The sequence below is a fragment of the Enhydra lutris genome, unplaced genomic scaffold (assembly GCF_002288905.1).
Source record: "Enhydra lutris kenyoni isolate GAN:26980312 unplaced genomic scaffold, ASM228890v2 scaffoldscaffold6, whole genome shotgun sequence".
Classification (NCBI taxonomy): domain Eukaryota; kingdom Metazoa; phylum Chordata; class Mammalia; order Carnivora; family Mustelidae; genus Enhydra; species Enhydra lutris.
Window position 1 is genome coordinate 42,983,931 of NW_019154090.1, and position 21,696 is coordinate 43,005,626.

At 44.0% G+C, this 21,696-nt stretch overlaps 1 protein-coding gene across 2 annotated transcripts in view; it reads right to left on the reverse strand.

Moving 5' to 3' along the window:
- Positions 1-1,106: 1,106 nt before the first annotated feature.
- LOC111141483 (double zinc ribbon and ankyrin repeat domains 1) overlaps positions 1,107-21,696 on the reverse strand; it is a 62,915-nt gene continuing 42,325 nt past the window's right edge. The window contains exons 11-21 of one of the 2 annotated variants that reach the window (XM_022494069.1): positions 18,404-18,526; positions 17,022-17,186; positions 15,247-15,451; positions 13,471-13,574; positions 11,239-11,313; positions 9,382-9,478; positions 8,845-8,942; positions 5,720-5,800; positions 5,101-5,228; positions 1,862-1,936; positions 1,107-1,446 (exon numbers count right to left, since the gene is read on the reverse strand). In XM_022494069.1, the coding sequence (XP_022349777.1) occupies positions 1,323-1,446; positions 1,862-1,936; positions 5,101-5,228; positions 5,720-5,800; positions 8,845-8,942; positions 9,382-9,478; positions 11,239-11,313; positions 13,471-13,574; positions 15,247-15,451; positions 17,022-17,186; positions 18,404-18,526 (1,275 nt within the window). In that variant the 3' untranslated portion in view covers positions 1,107-1,322. Of the gene's footprint in view, positions 1,447-1,861; positions 1,937-5,100; positions 5,229-5,719; positions 5,801-8,844; positions 8,943-9,381; positions 9,479-11,238; positions 11,314-13,470; positions 13,575-15,246; positions 15,452-17,021; positions 17,187-18,399; positions 18,527-21,696 lie in introns of both variants that reach the window. The other variant, XM_022494070.1, reaches the window with a different exon arrangement.

Below are 21,696 nucleotides of genomic sequence, written 5' to 3' on the forward strand. Positions count from 1 at the left end.
TACCAGCTGAGCTGATACAATGCAAACTGCCCCTGACCCACTCCATGGGTCTCTCGGGACCCTGGTTACCTTGCAGCAGCCCGACACAGACGGCCAAGTGCCACCCAACCCCGCGTGGGGGCTTGGCTTTCAGCAACCCTGCTCCGGTCCTCCCGCAGACAGTCACCCACTCGGGGAAGGTGTGCAGGTAGTGATGACAGCAGTCTACTCAAAGAAGCCGGTATTTATTGTGCCGAATTAATCACTCAGAATTAATAAATATTCCATCAACACGCTTTAACAGAAACTATTTAGGGACACCACGATTGCAGCGTTATCACCCGAGGACTGAAATAACAATCTGAAAAAAGACATAAGTCAAAATTACACATTCCTGCAGATGGCTGATTCGGGGCTTGTTTGCCAACCAAAGAACAAACGGTAACAATAGGAATATTGATGAGCTCAACACCAGAAGCAACATTTTTAAAATAAACTTAATCTTTATGTACTAAGTTGGAACCACCTACGAGATATATTAAAGAAGAGAACAAGATGCAACACATCGGAAGAGTGTGTGGTTCGTTAGTACGTGTCTTAAAGAGGGCAAGGACTGTATCTGTTATCTATATTCGTATTTTAGGTATACCCTCTCTGTACAGATGCATATATTATATACATGTGCTTATATAATCCTGTGCTATATCTGGAAAGACACAGATGACACTGGTATCAGTGGTGCCTCTGACGAGGGGATGTGGGTGGTTGTGGGACAGGGATGGCAGAGTTTTTACTACATAACACTTCATACTTTTTAGCTTTGAACCATGTGCAATTATTATCTACTGAAAAATAAATTTTTAAAAATTTTTTAAGGATTTATTTATTTGAGAGAGAGAGCGCGCGCGTGCTTGCACAAGTGCAGGGAGAGGGCAGAGGAAGAGAGAGAATCTTTTGAGCAGACTCTGTGCCGAGCGTGGAGCCCGACATGGGGCTTGATCTCAGAACCCTGAGATCACAACCTAAGCCAAAACCAAGAGTCAGCCACTCAACTGACTGTGCCACCTAGACACCTCCTGAAAAATAAATTTAAAAGAAAATTCTAAAATAAGCAGCAACAAACCCTTAAAAAAAAAAGACATACATTAAGTTCGTCACCATCGACAGCATATTGGGAAATGCCTGCATGGTGGCTTACAGTGTTGTATTAAAAAATTTAAAAAAGTCTTATGAGTTCCTTTCCATCTCAATTCTCAAACTGCAAATACACATCTCAGAAAGAAACAAAGAACAGCCAGAACTGGGTGGTTTCTTGCAATTAGGTCCTCTGTAGGCCCGTGGGTCTATGAGTCGTCCAGGCTGAGCTTTGCAGCAAAGAGCGAGGTGATGACATCATCCCCAGCCTGCACAGCCAGGTCATACGGCGTCTGGCCATTCACGTTCTTCTTTTGGATGCTTGCATTGCACCTGCCAAGGGAATGGGCATGAACAGAAGGACTCAGGCACTTAAACCTGGAGGCCTGGCTCATCCCTGACACAGAGGCCAGTCTGGGAGCCTCCTGGCCCCACCTTCCTAAACCCGTCCCCAAAAGGCCCCAAGGCAACTCTACCCTGAGATCTTTGGAGGGGCTCTGTGATTTCAACACATTCAATTGCCAATCCTGCCCCATTGGCTCCCATTGCATCTAAGTCCCACAACCAAGTATGTTTGATGGGGGGAACAACATTTTCATTGTGTTTTCAGAGCCTTCAGTGCTGGGGATCCACGGTGGGATGGTAGCCCCTATTCACAGGGTTAACTGCTCTGGAACTAGGGCCTTCTGAAATCATCACAGGTCAGCAAGGGGCCCTCAGAAGTCTCCCCCAGAGGCCGAGAGCATACCGCAGTAAAGCAGCGACGCACTCCCTTCCTGCCAGGCCAAGCAGAGTAGCTTCATGAAGAGCTGTGTTTTGGAGCCTGTTTTGGGGGAAGAAAATCATCCTGCTAAAGTAGTTGTAATGCAGGACACTGTGGGCACGCCGATAGAGTCACACTAATGACGCCAACCCTTCCTTACCTTTCGTCTTTCCTTTCTCCCTGGTAGCACAACTGCTTGTTACTTCAGCCCTCACATTCCCTGGGTCTTGCTTAGGCATATACCACTGGAACTTACACGTATTTACGGGCTTGCCACCTCTCCTGAGCGGACACGTGATCTTCCTTCATAACTCCCCCGAAACTGAGAGCCGAGCGCATGTTCTATTTCCCAGCTCGGGGAGTGGGGGCGCGGGGCGCCGTGGCTGGCTTTTCTGTGTAACCACAGTTCAGTCTGGGGAAGTAATGAATTGTGACTGCCGACTCTAACTTTGTACACTGGTCATCAAATGACATGACTCGAACAAGGCAAGGACACTAGAGGGGACACCTTCTTCTGTTCAGAGCAGAGGTGATACTTGTGAATCTGTTGCTCTGAGCAGCTTGGTGTTATATCACCAGACCTTCTAGAACATGTTTTGTACAGCAGGTACAACCATGGTATTCTGTGACTTTGCATTTTAAAGAAACTCTACTATGGATGCACAAACTACTCAAACGGTTTACTCAAATCTAAGTATCATGGTGGATGAAGGTACCTTCTCTCTTTGTAAATCAGGAATTACCTAATAGAATAACTCTCCACAGTTGAACCTCTAAGAAGCAGACTAATGGTTACATCTGCCCCTCCCAGCTACTAGGGCAGAACTAAGAGCCAGAACGTCTGAAATTGCCAGTGAAGGGGTGTTAGCTGTTGTCCAAAGGCAAATGGTGCTTCTCTTTGACCCTTTCCTCACGAGACCTTGAATCTGTGTTCCTGAAATCTGCTATTAAGAGGAATCAGCTTTTTTCTTTTTTTAAAGATTTTATTTATTTATCTGACAGAGACACAGTGAGAGAGGGAACACAAGCAGGGGGAGCAGGAGAGGGAGAAGCAGGCTTCCCGCCAAGCTGGGAGCCCGATGCGAGGCTCAATCCCAGGACCTTGGGATCAGGACCTGGGCTGAAGGCAGACACTTAAAAACTGAGCCACCCAGGCACCCCGAGAAATCAGCTTTGATGGAGGATGTGCACCTCTCCTTAGCCATCTCCTTGGGTTGGATATGAGTGTATTCTGGTAGCAAAGAGACAAACGCTGGAAACAGAAACACTGGGAGGGGCTTTCTGCTACCTGTCAAGCCACTGAACAGAAGTTACCTGGTGTAGAGACTGCCTAGGCTGCTTCTCTCTACTAGTCAAACAAGCTGGGAGTGGGGGGAGGAAGAGTTGTTTAATCCTTGTTTGCTAAGGAACAATTCACTGAACCTCTTTTATAGGAAAGCCAGATCTCTGGATGGATTGCGCCTGAAGAGCAGTAGGATGGATGGAGCCTTGAGGTCATGTTACTGGATCTACAGAGGTCTAGCCAAAGGATAAAGGCAAGGCAGACCCAGGTCTAAACACTTCAAACTAATAGAAAGCAGACTTAGCAGAGCCGGCTCTCAGTGGAAAAATCTGCTATCTCCTAGTGGCAAAAACTAAAGTAGAAGAAGAATCTCTGTGCGCTACTTTGAGGGAGAGCTCTGGTCTGGCTTTCCTCCCTCCCCCTCCACGTGAGCTAGATTCTGCTAACCATGCTAACACAGTGGGAGTGACAACGGGCTATTACCTGCCGTTTAGACACATGGTACAACCGTAGAGTTAGATCACGTGTAGGTAAATGTCAATTTATAGAATAGTAAGGAGGTAAGAAAGGGCACTGAAGAACACCAAGGAAAAATGGGAACTCTGTTCCATGTCCAGAGCAGTTTCCTCCTTTCAGCTGGACTTCTCATAAGGCTGGGACTCATCAGATGTAAGCATCAGTTCAAAATCTGTTCAAGAGATTTTGTATCAACCATGGGCATTATACATAAGTGCCCTAAGAAAAGCTTGTCTGAATTGTACAAATACAAAGTACACCTCAGTGCCAAACAAGGTGGCATTATTTTTATGAATAATGATAACCCAAGTGTGGGATAAATGAAGAAGCTGACAGAGTACAAAGAATGAGAACCCTAGGAAAAGGTGAGCAAGTAAATTCCAGCCACCAAATACATCCACCAAATGTGTCAAATGTTCTGCTCTAAAATAAACTAAAAAGGGGGTTGTGTCTACCTCCCATAGCTGTTTTACTGGGCCAAAACATAAAAGCATGCACAGAAAAATTAACAGGCATATATTTTGAATAAAAACCCTGGAGGGAAAAAAAAAAAATCCTGGAGGAAAAAAAAAAAAAAAAAAACCCTGGAGGAAATGTTGAGACAGAGGAAAACAGAAGCAAAGCTCTCTAACTTCATCTCCATGTGCTGGCTTCGCATACTCAGCATTCTGAGTCCTTGGTGGGCCTTGATCTGGTCTCAGTCATTGGCCAGGGGGTCGCAGTGTCAGATGGTCGCAGGAACCCCTAGAGGACTCCCAGCCTGGCAGCCTGGTTGGCAGGCTATGAGCAGTTAACATGTGGAACCCGTCCTCAAGGAACTGTCCACCCCATGTTTCCAAAGTAATTGGAGAGAACAACAGAATCCCAAGGCTGGGAAAGGCCAAGAAGTAGGGCGCGCTCAAGACTAGGGAAGTGACAAAAGCCCCCAACAGGACTTGGTGTCTGTCTGTCCCGCTTCCCAGCTGGGGAAACCAAGGCACAAACCACATAGTGAACTCGGATGAAGTTTCCTTTGTGTAGTAACTTCATGGCTACGTTTCTATAGGGACTACACTGGGCCCGTTCTCCTCTGAACGATCTCAATAGTTCAGATCATGATGAAAATAATGTTGCTTAACATCCCAAGGGTGAAGAATTTGCCGGCCCCCTCAGTGTAAACTTGCGAGCTAGCAAAATGTATCATCATTTATAGAAGCTACAAAAAATTTGGCAATCCAACAGTCCAATTAAAAGTTTTTATTTTGCCCAGATTTGGAAGAGAGAGGCAGTTAAGCCACTGCTTAAGGCCCAGATGGGTTAAGATGGATCCCAAGGGGTTCCAGCCGAGCAGGGCACGCATGTGGACGGACGCTGCTGGGGCAGGGCCCCGGGGCAGCTGCTGACCGCCACACGGGCCAGGACTCTCCTGTGACTGCGTCTTACTTACGGGCCCCAGCGCTGCTCCGTGTCTGCTCCTCTCTGCACAAGGACTGGAATCACTTCATGGTGCTTGTTCACAACGGCCTTGGTTATCACGGGTTGCTCTTCGCCATCCCTGCAGTTGGGATCTGCTCCCTGAGGCATAAGGAAAAGGACAGACTGGCCACAAAACCCCGCTCTAGGCAGCATCCAGCTGCCGTCCTGTGAAGTGTAACACACATGCTTGGAGGAACTAAACTGCTTTAAATCAGAAGAGAAGAGAATCAGGACACCCAAGACCTAACTGCCTTAACTTGGGCGATAAAACTTCTGCTCCCCCCAATCAGGAGGGGCAGGCATCCCCGAACCTCGCTTCTTTTGGAAACATGAAGGTCACATGGGGACACAGACCAGGGATTCAGTCCACCTTTGGGCTGAATATGACGTTCTTCTTTGCTATAAAAACTAGTAATCAGTAATAATTAATGTAAAAGTTCTTGACTGGCTGTTTAGTCCACTTCCAGGTGGTCTGAAATGAAGTGGCCCATGGTTCTCACAATACCAAACAAGACTTGCATCCAAAAGAGACAGAGGTGAGACGTGAGGCTGAAATCCTCAGAGAGACTTGGTCTTTGAGTTGGACTGACCTCCTCAAGTAGCTGTTCAACTACAGAGACTCTCCCTTCCCCTGTCGGTCCAACTTCCTTCAGCAGGAGACGGTTTTCAGGCTGTAGGGTTACACAAGGTCATTTCCACCATCATAAAACAGTAGGGTCCCCCTTGCCCCAGCTCAACCTGCCAGGCAAACACTTCTCCAAGGTTAAGTTCTGAGCTCCAGGAACAGGTGAGTGTGAGCATGTGTGTGCATGTGCTCATGTGTGTGTGTGACTGTGTGTGTGTGTTGTCTCCGACACCAGCAGCACAAATAAACCTAGCTAATGAAAATCTGGCTGGTCTCAGGGCACCTGGGTGGCTCAGTCGTTGAGCATCTGCCTTTGGCTCAAGTCATGATCCCAGGGTCCACGGATCAAGCCCCACATAGGGCTCCCTGCTCGGGGGGAAGCCTGCTTCTCCCTCTGCCCTCCTCCTGTTTGTATTCCCTCTCTCGCTGCCTCTCTCTATCAAATATAAATACTTAAAATCTTTAAAAAAATGTTTAATAAAAAAAGGAAGAAAGAAAATCTTGCTGTCCTCTGAAACATAGTCTCGAGGAAGGACGCCACATTGGCATTGTTTTATCTTTACTAAGGATAGGGATGCAATGAGAAAGCTCTCCAGCACTAGTGTAATTACAAAGGAAATAAATATTCCTAGGAAAAGTAACCAGATGAATCCTAATATTTCCTCTGCATGTTTTTATAAAGTGTTCTGAATCAGCCTAAGTATGACTATTCAGAAAATATGCTCAGCTGAGGCATGAGTGAACTCATAAAGCCGACTCTTATTTGGTGGGGGGGGAAGGTCTCACCTAACATCAGAAATCCGAAGAATTTATTATATGCTTTATTTTCAAAATGTGATGGAATTCCCCTTTATTTGCAATTTTTCTTTATATATAAAGGATTGCAGGTGCTGGTTGTTACAAGGCTGAAGAGGCCATCTAGAAGGCTGGAGACATTACTTTCAGTAGGTTTCTACCACTGGATCTGAGGGCGACTTGGGGTGATCCCGGGACTCTCATTTTCCTGTCTACAAAGTAGAAATCATATATCTACCCTCTCCTGGCTCTCTGAGGAGCCATCAGGATGAGGACATTGGTCAAGGCCTCTAAGCTTTACAGAAGAAGATCCCAGGTTCAGGCTGTGTCCCTTCTGCCCCCTACTCTAGGCTAGTTACACAACGGTACAAGGTATTCTAATAAGTGAACACCTAGGGAGTCTTGGGGGGCACTTGTTCTTACTGAATTCCATTCCTTATGGAAACTTCTACTAGAATGTACTAGAATGTTGCCCTCAAGAGGTCTGAGACTTTTATAGCTTTTGTTCATGATTTATTTTCACCACTGAGAGCTGTGCCTGGTATATGTGTGCTCTGAATAACCACCGAATGAGTGAACCACTGGACACTGTTATTATTTGTCTGATACTTATCCCTTAAATACAAATGAGAAAATAAAGGCATATAGCAATGGGGGATTTGGGTCACATACAGAGTAAGTGGGGGTGGTCTCCAAAACTGTTAAAGTTTAAAAAAAAAAAAAAAACTGTTGGGGCGCCTGGGTGGCTCAGTGGGTTGGGCCGCTGCCTTCGGCTCAGGTCATGATCTCAGGGTCCTGGGATCGAGCCCCGCATCGGGCTCTCTGCTCGGCGGGGAGCCTGCTTCCTCCTCTCTCTCTGCCTGCCTCTCTGCCTGCTTGTGATCTCTCTCTGTCAAATAAATAAATAAATAAAATCTTAAAAAAAAAAAAAGTGTTTATGGTCTATATATTTTTTTTTAAAGATTTTATTTATTTATTTGACAGACAGAGATCACAAGCAGGCAGAGAGGCAGGCAGAGAGAGAGGAAGGGAAGCAGGCTCCCTGCTGAGCAGAGAGCCCGATGTGGGACTCGATCCCAGGACCCTGAGATCATGATCTGAGCCGAAGGCAGCGGCTCAACCCACTGAGCCACCCAGGCACCCAAAAGTGTTTATGGTCTATATTTTGGAAAAACAAAACTCTAACAGCCGTGGGAAGCTCTGGAAGGGTGCCATCAGTGGATCAGGAATTGTGAGGAATTCCAAAGATTGGAAGTAGCTGGAATTTGGCTGAGATGGAAAACAAAGCAAAAAAAACAAGCTGAAGATGCCAGAGATAGAGTCTGTTCCCTCCAGGGCGCCCTGCAGAAGCTGAGTTAATCAATAAGGAGGGCTGATGTTGGGTGCAGGCTGGATTCTATGGAAGGGCTTTGCTTTGAGTGGCTGAGATGAGTGGTGCCTTCCTCTCTCTCCTGTGCTCTCTGCTTAAAGACTGGTAACTTTTTTCCAGAGAATTCATGATTTGCCTAACAAAGTCTTCTACCGGGAATACTGGGTCCAAGAAGGGCAGAACCCAGATCTCTGTGACAGACATGGGAAGTAGAGTTAAGGAAGGAAAGGTAGTTCCATCCAGGAATGAAATATGCTAGAGCCCTTCATAGCACCATCCTTACTTCCAGAGGAAAGGCAGCTTAGGGGATCCCAATGCTTTTTCCTGCCCTCCGACCAAACACCCTTCAGGGAGGCCTTCCCCACAGCATGCCCATCCACCCTCACAGAGACCTGAGGCCGAAACATCCATGCCACACACCCATGGCAGACACTGGTGCTACTCAAACTGGCCCTTCACTTGTCAATGTGCCCTAGCAACCAGGGATCATCACATATTTGAGACCAACCAAAAATAAGATGGAGAAAGATGGACAGACAGAACTGACCCCAGAGGAAACAGAGGTGATTCCAGAAACTAATAAGAACTTTAAAATAATTCTAATTAATAATATTGACATACTTTAAAGGATTCCACAAATAAAAATACACTTCTAAAAAGGAACAGAAAATTAAAGGTATTCTTCAATGTAAAAAAATCTCAAAGTAGGGCTATCTGGCTGGCTCAGTCAGTAGAGCATGCAACTCCTGATTACAGGCCCATGAGTTCAAGCCCCATGTTGGGTGTGGAGCCTACTTTAAAAAATAAATAGAATGGAATGGAATCGAGTAAAATAAATAAGATAAAATAAAATAAAATATCTCAAAGTAAAACATTCAATAGACAGGCCTAAGAAGACAGCTATAAGGACAAAGGAGTACACATACTGTGAGCGGCTCCTTTTCTTGAAATTTTTTGGTCTTGAAATTCTTTGTCCTCTTGACTTTTTCAGTGGTATCTGAGGTGCTCTGACTGTAGTCACTCACTGAAATGACAGAGTCAAGGACTAAAACGATACCCCCCGCCACTCCCCACATACAAAGATCTATGCTACTATCACGCCCCTCAAGAGGTCAGAAATATAAAACGGCTTGTATAGAAATGTCTATTTTATTGAACCTCACAAGAAGGACTCCTGGAGCCACTCATCTCAGGCCAGGACCAGAGGATGAATGAGAAGGAGGGGAGAAAAGGAGAGTACAGTTTTTTAACTTATCTCACACACAACTTATCTCCCCAAGCCCTATGAAAGATTTAAAAAATCTCACTCCTAACTTCAGAGAAGCCAAAAGAATAAAATGGCTGGAACACTAAAGGAAGATGTGTGGTTGGACTGGCAAATTTTAAGCAATTCCCTGCCCTTCTTGCCAGGTCAGTGTGTTCCTGGTTGACTGTTTTAAAATTACTGGCAGGGTACAACTCACCCAAGCTGGACCTGCTGCCAAATGGCCCATCACCACCCTCGGTGACACTGCTCAGAAAGTGGTTGCTGAAATCCACTGCCTTGCTGAGGTAAAGGTTCTGGGCAACAGAAAAAACATAGACACCGTGATTGATGATGCTCTCTCCCTGCTAACCTGTTCCGCTCTTCATTAATGACCACTCTAGCTACACATATTGCCAACCCCGGAACTGGACATCCCCTCACTGTGATGTTTTGCCTCTTCTGTCTCTTAAATGGCTCCTCAGCCTGGCCCCTCCTTTCTGTCATTATAGCCACAGCCCCTTCTTCACACACCAAGATCCCTGCAAGGGATTCCCAACTGGCTCCTGATAGCACTCATTCTGCCCCAGCGAAACTTCTACAATTTATAAGTGATGGTGCTCCCCTGCTTCAAACCCCTCTGTGTCTTAGAATTTGGGTGGCAAGATGGGAAAGCTCAGGCTACAGAGTTTGAATCTTGGCTCTATCACTTATTAGCTTAGGGACCTTGGACAAAGGTGGTTAAATTTCTGTGTACTTCAGTTTCTTCACCTGTAAAGTGAAAATATCATGGCCTACCTCAAAGGGATGCTGTGAAAGTCAAACAGGTAAAATGAAGGTCTATAAAATTAGGAGAGATGATCACAGTCCAGACCTGGAATTCTGTATCCACCTGGATGGATTCCAGAGCCTGGCATCCTGCCCCACCCTCATGTGGATGCCTCTCCTGCCACAGGGCACCACCTGCTACTGCCTGAACAGAACACACAGGCTAAGAAAAAAACATATTAAACCTGGGGATAATGATTCCACTTCTACCTGATAGACTGCGTGTTGAAGATGCTCTTGGTGCCCACCCGGTTCCCCAAACTGTTTAGCATATCCCTCTCAGCTGCTAACACCTCACAGCTGGCCAGCTGCCTCTACAGGTGGGTGCTGCCTTGCTCTAGAGGTTACATCTCTCCTTTTCTTGCATCAACTGGGACAACTTCATGGTGCAAGTCACATTTAGAGCTCCTCATGGATCAAGTTGAAGCTGGACTCTATTCAGACCACTCAGCCCCTTTCCTTGCCTTGTCTCATGTCCCTCACTCCCCTTCTCTTCAAGTACCTTCCTGACCCAAGCTCTTCTGTAGCCACACAACTGAAAACACTGCATTTAGTGCTTGACTTCAAAATACTTTCGTGTGTGTCCATAGACTGCATTCTCCCAGCCTCTGAATTAGGCAGAGCCCAGGTGTCTGTCCTCATTTTAAAGACACTGCTAGTCCCCTGTTGTGGACATGGCCAGGGCCTGATAAATACTGATCACTATGCTTTTCTTTATCTTCTTTACAAGTCTTCTCAATCCATTCCTTATTCTTTTGTATATTCTGACTTCTTGTCCAATGAAACTACAGCTACTGGTATGAATCAGTCAGTGTTTGTCACACACTATGGGTGCTGTAGCAAAGTTCCAGTCACGACATAAGAGCGTAGATCAAGGGAGGCAGAGCCACAAAGTTTGGTTTATTTGTTATAGGCAAATAGGTGAAAGTACATACCAGCAAACATATCTGTCCACCTTCCACCTATACTCAGACTTCAGTGAGTATAAATAAGCCTGAGAACCACAGGACCGATAGAGTGGGTAATAATTTCTGTTCTTACTACATCTTTATGTGCCTAAAACTTGGCTTCTCTGAGATTTGGTGCAGTTACTTATCTATTTCTATGAAATTACTGGCCTTTAGTCAAGTTTTATAACATTTGGAATTTATGCCTTCTATGCATTACACAGAAGTGTTTCCATAGTGTAAGCTACAATTTTCTGGTTTGGTCGATTTTCAAATGAACAGCTTCGAAAGGTTTTATTCACCTTGTTGGATACTTGAATATAATTCAGCCGGATGCTAACTTGATAGCCATCTTCATGGACAGTAGCAGAGATGAGCTTTTAAAAAAACATTAGAGAGAATTCACAACCACGCACATGGGACTTGATGTCCTGAGCAATAGCCAAGAAATCCTGAAATGTTAAACTGTAAATTTAATCAAATATTTAATAAACTCAAAAGAAGACAAGAAAAGAGAAACAAAGAAACAAAAGCTAAGTAAAACAGGGCATAAGTAGCGAAGTAACAGACACAAATCCAGCCACAGCTACGATTCCATTAATTGTAAATGAACAAAATTAATGTTCCCATCAAAGAGCAGAGACTGCCAGACTGGATAAGAAAGCAAGACCCAAATTTATATTCTCTAAAGAGACATACTTTACATCTAATCAATCCACCTAGCTGGATATCATCAGCTGGGTGTCCTGAAGGGCCAGGCCTTGGCAATCAAGGGCCAAGTATCATAGTTGAGCAACCTTCTCTGTTAAGCAGCTGGAAGAATTCCAACCACACAGGGGTCAGCAAATGCTTTAAGGATAAGACAGAAAATATTTTAGGTTTTGTGGGCTATATGGCCATTGCCACTGCAGCACAAAAGCAGTTATGGACAATAAGTAAATGAACGAGCTGTGGTCCAGTAAAACCTGATTTACAGTGCACCTGAATGGCTCAGTTGGTTAAGTGGCTGCCTTTGGCTTGGGTCATGAACCCAGGGTCCTGGGACTGAGCCCAACATTGGTCTCCTTGCTCAGTGGGGAGCCTGCTTCTCGCCTTGCTTGTGCTCTCTCTCTCTCTTGCTCGCTCTCTCTGTGCCAAATAAATAAATAAAATCTTAAAAAATTTTGATTTACAAAACTGGGTGGCAGGCCTGATTTGCCCCACACACCATAGTTTACAGACCCCTGGATTAGGCCAAAGAATGAATAAACCACCAAAATAGATTATCAAAGGAAACCAAGCAATATTTGACAATAAATAGCTTCAATGTTGGCCTATTTGGTGGCAGAAGATCAAACAGGCTGATTTTCCACGGTTCCTTTCTAGTGTCATACAAACAGAAGAGGTCTTCTCACAGAGCTCTGTGGTATAATGCTAGACAGACCTGCTTCAAATCTTGAATCCCCCAAGACCCATCAGTGCAGTCCTGGGCAGGTCACCAAACTTCTCTGAGCCAATTTTCCTGAGTGTCAAATAAGGCTTGTTCAGATTATATACTACAGTGTAAAAAAAACCACCTCAAACTTAGTGGCACTAAACAACAACCATTTTATGAAGTTCATGGCTTCCAACAGGGCACAGCAGGGACTGTCTTTGCTCTATTCGTCTGACATCTCAGCTGGGAAAACTCAAATGGCTAGAGGTGGCTGCATGTTTGGAGGCTGGAATGACCTTGACTCTCATCACTCATCTGCCTGGCTCCTGAGCCAAGATGACTCAAGGACTGGGTTCAGCTATGGCTGCAGAGGGGTACACCTCCATGTCACCACTCCACGGGACTTGGGTTTCTCACGGCAGGGTGGCTGGGCTCCAAGAATGAGTGTTGGAAGGGAGTCTGCCCAGTAGGAGAGGAAGCAGTGTGGCCTCACAAGACCACACCTTGGAAGTCCCACAGCATCACTGCCACCACTCTGTAAGCCCAACTACCACAAGCCTGCCCACATTTGAGGTAAGACAGTGACTCCACTCTTTGAAGGGAAGACTACCAATGAATCTGTGGCCATTTAAAAAAACAAAACAAAACAAAACAAAACACTGCTGCCAAAGTAATATTCCTACCTTATAGGTTTGTTATGAGCACTAGGGACAGACGAACACAATGCACATAGTGAGTGTGTAGGGAAATTGCAATTCTTATGATTACTATTGCTGCTAATATAGACTGGATTTAAGTGCACAATTTGGCGAGACTAAACTCTTCTGGGTTTTTTAGCTCTAAACCCCAGAATCTCCATAGCTTGTGGCATCTAAAAGCATAGAATGTTCACCATTTACTATCTTAGGTGCCCAGAAGCAGACTCAGAGACAAGGCTCGTGTGCAAGTGATTTGCTAAGGCAGTGTTTGCAAGGGAGGACCGTATGGAAGTGTGGAAAGCAGGACAGGAATGGGGAAAGAGCCAAGCAAAGTGCAGTCTCAGATGACGTCAGTGGAGGGGACCTGCAGCCTGATCCTACGGGACTCTCTGGAGTGGAGATTCCATCCAGAGCTCACCCACCTTTCCCATTCTGGGTTCTGCGATCAAGGCCCGGAATTCAGGGTTGTTCTGAGCATAAGACCTGAGGTGGGCAGAGATATGATCCAACTGTTTTCTCCAGTATCCTAAAGAAAAAGAGAAACCCATCCTTGTGGATAACTATTCTGAAGCCAAGAAAGAAAAATGTTCCTGTACAACAAGAATTCTCGGATTATTTTTCTTTGCCAAACTTTGTGATGGTTTTCACTTACTGAACCTCAACTAGGTACAGAATAAGTTCCAGTTTTGCTCCCAGGTTTATTTTTCACACATGACTGATCATAGAAGAGTAGAGAATCTCAAAAGAATATATTTTGATGGCCACATATGGGGTCTTTTTCTTTTATTCTTTTTAAAATTAATCATATTGAGGGGCACCTGGGTGGCTCAGTCAGTTAAGCATCTGCCTTCGGCTTAGGTCATGATCTCAGGGTCCTGGGATCAAGTCCCTGATCAGGCTCTCTGCTCGGCAAAAAGTCTGCTTCTCCCTCTCTCTCTGTCCCCCTGCCCTGTGCTGTCATGCTCTCTCTCTAAAAATTTTTAAGAATAAATAAATCAAATTAACCATATTGAGATATAACTTTCAAGTGTACAGTTCGAGTTTCAGTGAGTGTATAGATCCCGATCAGTATGAAGGACACTTCCATTGCTCCAGAGAGCTCCCTTGTGCCCCTCTGCAATGTGCATAGGGTTGAAAACACATTTGAATCCACACATCACCACTACTTAACATTTGGAAGATTTTTGCATGAGTTTGGATTTCTGGTTTCTCAAGTACAGGCAAGAGATGCATTTATAGGAAATGTCCAGAATAGGCAAACCCATCAAAACAGAAAGTAGATTTGTACTTGCCAGGCACCTGGGAGAGGAGATGTGGGGATTGTTTGCAAAATGAATACTGGGTCTACTTTTGGGGCGATGAAAACATTCTCGACAAACAGAGTGGTGATGCTTCTATACTGCTCCTAACGGACTAAATAGCACTGAACTCTACACTTTAAAATGGCTAAAATAGTGAATTTTGTTATGTGAATTTTAGAATGGTAAAAAGAGAAAGATAACGGTAGATAGCAATAATGACACAGGCTAAAATTTCTACTGAAATAATAGCCATCTATACATGCTATTTGATTTACAGACTATACAATGGAGCTACGAGTCAAAACATCAGATTACTGGGGCATCTGGATGGCTCAGATGGCTCTGGATTTGGGCTCTGGTCATGATCTCAGGGTCCTGGAACTGAGCCCCATGTCAGGCTCCATGCTCAGTGGGGAGTCTGCTCGTGGATTCTCTCTTCCTCTCTCTCTCCCCCTACCTTTCTCTCTCTCTCTCTCAAATAAATAAATAAAATCTTTTTTAAAACATTGAAAAAAAAATAGGGGTACCTGGGTGGCTCATTTGATAAGTGTCTGCATTCGGCTCAGGTCATGATCCCAGAGTACTGGGATAGAGCCCCGCATCAGGCTTCCTGCTCTGCGGGGAGCCTGTTTCTCCCTCTCCTACTCCCTCTGCTTGTGTTCCCTCTCTCACTGTGTCTCTATCAAATAAATAAATAAAATATTTTTAAAAATTGGAAAAAATAAAAATAAAAATATCAGAATCCTTAAAGTTTAAGAGCTATAAGGGAAAATTACCTAAAGAAAAACAATGGAATTTACTCCTTAAGTATATAAATAAATCTAAAGGAAGAAAAAAGGCAATTTTCTTTCCAAGAGGGAGTTCCTTACTGATGAGAAGGTGTACATTTTCCCTCACCTCTTCCTGGGCTGATGGCTGTGAGGAGAGGTTTATGGTCGCTCATCTTCTGCCTCTGCTTCTGAGAAGCCATTTCCTGTTCCTTTTTGGCTAGTAGCGTGCCAGATGGGTAGAACAGGCCAGCGGTCTGTGTGCCCACATCCTTCCGAGTCCCAGCATCAGGTCTGGGTAAAGGAACATTTAGGGACTGCCAGGCAGATCGGGACTATGAGCAAGGCAGAAACATAAAATATTAGAATATATTTGAATTAATTCTTCATATTACTAATAGAAAAGAATTCTAATCAGAAGTAAAAATATCTCCAAGAAACTGTACTTCGAACTAAAAAGAGGTTTTCAGCCCTTGCCTCACCTTCCTTGCTTCTGTCTCTCCTGGCGACTCCCAGCCTGATCCATATAGCGAGCCTCATCTGTTTGGCCATTTACTATCTCAGAGTCAGCCAATCAACCGAACTGATATTCTCTGCTTTGCTGCCTGAGGCCTGAAAGAAATCTAATTTATCAGTTCTACAATCCAATAGAATATAGGCTTAACTACTCATCCAACCACTAGTAATCAGTATTTTCTCTGAAATACTCCTGCATCTGGATGTGGGGTCTTGAGGGGACCATCATGTAAGGTTACGTAGTTTGTGCACTGTACAACTTCACTGCATCTAAAGGGATACAATTCACGTGGTGGGCATTATATGTCTGAATATTTATTAGGACAATTTTTCTGGTAGAAGGAAGAAAATGTCTTTCTAACAAAATCAGTATATTACAATCAATTTCCAAAAGATCGCAGTGAAGTCTCTTGAGGAAAGAACCCTTTTGTCTCATTAGCATATGGGACTATTCCATGTGGGCTATTCGCAGTCCCAGGATCTGTAAGTCTCAGTCTGGGTTATGAAGGCCAGGAACTCCCTAAAAAGGGATGCAAAGTTGCTGAATGCATGGGCATTCTCTCTAATAACTATCATCAATCTTCAAACTCTTCTAATGAAGAACTAAAAAGAAACCTGAAAAGCTTTTATTTAGCTTAGAGGAATTTATAAAAGGTTAACACCAAGCTGGTTAGAGATTAAGTCTTTCTGAAGATAATCTTGTAAGATTTTCCTTAAATTGTACACTGTTGTTATAAATGGCAAAAGTAATTTCATATATCTGCTGAAAGTTTTCTAAAATATAAAAGAGCAGGAGTAAAGTTCCTGGTATGCTACATGAAATTCATGGTGAGTATGTCTGACTCAGAGTGCCTGGGTGGCTCAGTCGGTTAAGTGTCTGCAGTCCACTCAGGTCATAATCTCAGGGTCCTGGGATTGAGCCCAGTGCTGGGCTCCCTGTTCAGTGGGGAGTCTGCTTCTCCCTCTGCCCTTCCCCCAACCAACCCACCACTTGTGCTTCTCTTTCTCTGTCTCAAACAAATAAATAAAATCCTTAAAAAAAATGCACTTTAAATCCACTTCTCTTTCATGCTATTGTATTGATTTACATTATTTATATTAGTAGTCTTGCAAATGCAATTAAACCTCAACCTTCTACAAATAAATCTTTGAATTCTGAAATCACTCGAGTGTTTAAAACCTAAATTGATTGAATTTATTTACACATCTAGTTGAAAATCCAAAATGAAGGTCTACATATTTTGGCTCTTCTTCCCCAGGTTGATCCACAAGGTAGAGGAAAAAATTCAGACTCTTGTTCCCCAGGTTGATCCACAAGGTAGAGGAAAAAATTCAGAGCCTTAAGCTTGTCCCTCAGTACCAGTGCTTCCTACAGTGGAGGTCTCTCACCTGAGGAAAAGGGCTAAGTCCTCCAGTGGCTAGGGCCAGGCTGTTGTCCAGGCTAAGTCTTGCCAAGGATGTCACATAAATACCACAGGAACCACAGAATTGGGCAGATGGGTGATTGCTGGCCCCACATTTGGGGCAAACAGAGTAGCAAACAGAGATGCCTGGCTAGAGGACAGAAAATATTTCCACACTTTGATAAATATTAGAGTCCTAATTTTTCCGCATAAATTATTGTCATACCATACAATCCCCAGCCATCAAAATAACATATGCCGACACCTCTGACTCTGCAAGTCCACCTTCTAGAACTTATCCTACAGATGGGCAAGTACACAAAGAAGTTTACTTAAGACCATTCCCTGCAGGATTGTGGTTTTAGACAAAGTAACTAGAAACAACCTAAATGACTGGCAAGAGGGGATGGCCTAAATGCATCATGGTACATGCAGATGGTGGTCTATTATGGAGCCACTGAAAAGAATGAGGTTACTAACGAGGCACATTGCTAGCTGAAAGGAACAGAATTAGTGTCTGTATGAAACTACTAGTTTACTTATTAATGCACTGAATGGCTCAAAGAACACTCACACACTAGGTAACTGTGATGGCTTCTGGGGATATAGGTTCTGTGGGCCCGGGATGAGAAGGGAGATTAACTCTTTACATGAAACCTGCTCTATTGTTTATATGCAATACTTATTCAAAGAAATGACTTTGAGTGTTTCATTAAAAAGGTAAGGGGTGGGCGCCTGGGTGGCTCAGTGGGTTAAAGCCTCTGCCCACATCAGACTCTCTGCTCAGCAGAGAGCCTGCTTCCCCCTCTCTGCCTGCCTGCCTCTCTGCCTACTTGTGATCTCTGTCTGTCAAATAAATAAAATCTTAAAAAAAAAAAAAAAAAAGGGAAGGGGCACCTGGGTGGCTCAGTGGGTTAAGCGTCTGGCTCTTTGTTTAAGCTCAGGTCATGATCTTGGGGTCTTGGGATCGAACTCCATGTCAGATTCCACACTCAATGGGGAGTCTGCTTGAAGATTCTCCCTCTGCCCTCCCTACATTTGAGTGAGTGCTCTCTCTCTCTCTTTTACTAAAATAAGTTTAAAAATATTTTTTAAAAAAAGGTAAGTAGATAAATCATAAAAGAAGAAATACCAAGAGTCAGTAAATCATCGAAAGAGTTTAACCTCAAAGAAATGCAAGGCAAAACAGCAACAACAGAGCTTTCTTAATTCTAGAGAATTAATTATCTCTGTTTTCAGATTCTTACCTAAATAGGTGCTAGTACTCAAATCCCAAGAAGTGATTTCTGCAAAGGGGAAAGGGGGACCCTGGCTCTCTCTAGAGAGATGAGGCCTCGGCACCAAGAAGCTCAGATTTAAAATACCCACCTTGGATCCACACCAGTCACAGAAGCAAGCTTCCCTGCGATTCCTGCGACCACACTTGGAGCAGGAAATGGTCTCCCCTTTATGAGTGGGCGGAGAAGGGGGTTTCTCTCCACCATGCATGCGCTGTGGAACACAATGGCATTTATCAATAGACAGATCAATACTATATTCTGCAATCTCCCTCCGAATCCGGGGGGGGGGAAGCCCCAAATTAATGCAAGCCTTGGAATAAGGTATTTTTGCCCCAGAGAGTAAAACTGTGATGAACTTCACCAATTAATAAATTCGTACAAGGAAGACACATTCCGCAAGTTCATAAAACTGGTTCCTCACACATCTTGATATTCCTCAGTATCTTCAATACGGAAGGTAGCGAGCCAACCATTGATTTACCATAACGATATTTATAAGCAAGAATGTAAGCAGAATGTCACAATTGAGGTTTATCTTCTTTCCTTTAGGGCTCTGGTTTTTGTCTGGAAATGTGAATTTATTTTCCACCCCGACACATGAAAAGAAGTATTGTGGCATCTACTGTGCAGGCATGTAGTGCTGAGCACAGTCCCTCTAACCTCACATCAAACCACAGGACAGACCTGTGAGGCAGGTGCCATTGTCACCTGTTTTACAGAGATTGGAAACTGAGGCACGGAGAAGGCGAGACCTACGATTTGACCCCAGGCCATCTGATTATATCTATGACATCATGCAACCTCTTCAATACAAGAGCCTCTCCACAGGTCTGTAGGCAGTGTTCAGATGGCTCAGGGCAACTAAGTATGGAGGGATGCTTAGCACAGGGTCAGGCTCCATATGTCAGCTTCCCTTCTTTCTCTTGCTTTCCACTAGACCCTGATTTCTTTTTTTTTTTTAAGACTTTATTTATTTGAAAGAGAGAGTGAGAGAGAACATGAGAGGGGAGAAGGTCAGAGGGAGAAGCAGACTCCCTGTGGAGCTGGGAGCCTCATGCAGGACTCAATCCCTGGACCCCAGGATCATGACCTGAGCCAAAGGCAGTCGCTTAACCAACTGAGCCACCCAGGGGCCCATAGACCCTGATTTCTTTAGGAGAAAGGACTACACTTCACATTTTTCCCCCACTAACACAGTACCTTGTACCTTGGCACATTAGAGTCATGCAAACGGTTACTGAATGAATGAATCAATGAATCATGCTATAACTGAGAAATGCCACATATCCCACATACAATATTAAGAACATGCACACTAGAGAAGACATTTTCAAAGGACCATTTTTTCCTCCAGAACTGATATTTTAGTCAACTTTATTTGCTTAGCTATATCCTGTTTCACTTCAGGGACAGTTTCGTTATTCTAAAGCAGACATCTATCCAGAAAGACAGAACGAAGATCTCTGTTTGTAAATACTTAACCCTTACCCCATTTCTGTGAAAGAGTGAGACTCCTTGGGACAAATCAAGAGAGAAATGCTTTGCACCCTTTTGCTTCAGACTTAAATTTCAAATATATCCTCCCGCTACAATAGGGTTTTAATATAAAACTTGCTGACCTGGGTTTCTAAATAGAAAGCCTTCAGCTCTTTTATTTAAATGCATTTACTATTCAGGGCACCTGGGTAGCTCAGTTGGTTAAGCATCCAACTCTTGATTTTGGATGAGGTCATGATCCCACTGCTGTGAGACTGAGCCCTGCATCCAGCTATGCACTCAGAGCATTCTTGAGATTCTCTCCCCCTTTTTTCTCCTTCCACCTCTGCTCCTCCTCCCCGCCCCCCACTCCCTACCCCCGTTTGTGCACACTCCCCCAAACTAAAAAAAAAAAAAAAAAGGAATCTTAAAAAAAAAATAAATGCTTCTGTTGTTCAAGTGGATTTTTTAAAACATAACATTGCTTTACAGAAAGAAAAGGTATTTTATTCCATTCATATTAATGCCATTAAACAAAGAAAAGACATAAGCTATCAGAATGACTACACACTGTTACTTCTTTGGCACTTCAATGGTATATACTCTTATTATGACATTCAAACTCTGATATACCATTCAAAGAGAAATCAAATACGGAAAACAAATTCAATTTTGTAATTGTTCCTGAAACAGTTCCGCTGATAGGTGAGACCCAGAAACCACTACATCCCTGACAGGTAATAACATCAATTTCATTTGCATGTACTCCTATTCCTTCACTATAAATACTCAGAATAGACTGGTAGAAAATCCAGAAGAGGGTACCGACATGTTCTCGATTTCAAAAAACAGCATGGCATAGTCAGCGAAGACATACGTGACCATGAATGAAATACGAGGGGGTCTACTTCTCCACTGGCTGCTACCAGCCTTTCAGGCAAAGTTATCAAAGGAAATTGTAGGAAATTGCTGATTTTAGGAGCCCCTGGGTGGCTCAGTGGGTTAAAGCCTCTGCCTTCGGCTCAGGTCATGATCTCAGGGTCCTGGGATCTAGTCCCGCATCAGGCTCTCCGCTCGTTAGGGAACCTGCTTCCTCCTCTCTCTCTGCCTGCCTCTCTGCCTACTTGTAATCTCTCTGTCAAACAAAATAAATAAAATCTTAAAAAAAAAAAAAAAAGAAATTGCTGATTTTATTGAATCCCCCTGGAGTTAAGACTTAGAAAACAGGGGGTGCCTGCGTGGCTCAGTGGGTTAAAGCCTCTGCCTTTGGCTCAGGTCATGATCCCAGCGTCCTGGGATCAAGCCCCACATGGGGCTCTCCACTCAGCAGGGAGCCTGCCTCCTCCTCTCTCTCTGCCTGCCTCTCTGCCTACTTGTGATCTCTGTCAAGTAAATAAATAAAATCTTTAAAAAAAAAAAAGACGGGGAGGGTATGTGCTATGGTGAGTGCTGTGAAGTATGTAAACCTGGCGATTCAGAGACCTGTACCCCTGGGGATAAAAATATATTATATGTTTATAAAAAATAAAATTAAAAAAAAACACTTTGAAAACAGTTTTGTATTGGTGAATATATAAAGTCCTCTCCACATTTAGAAATGTTGCCTTCTGTGTCTCTCTCCAACCTCCTACTTCTTCCCTCCTCTGCAGATTATATTTCTTCATTATTATTATTATTTTTAAAGATTTTATTTGACAGAGAGAGAGAAAGAGACAGATAGTGAGAGAGAACAGGAGTGGGGAGGAGAAGGAGAAGCAGGCTCCCCGCTGAGTATGGAGCCTGATATGGGGCTTGATCCCAAGCCCCTGGGATCAAGACCCGAGCTGAAGGCAGACGCTTAACCGACTGAGCCACGCAGGCACCCCTCTTCATTATTATTGACACTGGACTTTGAGCACCCACCAA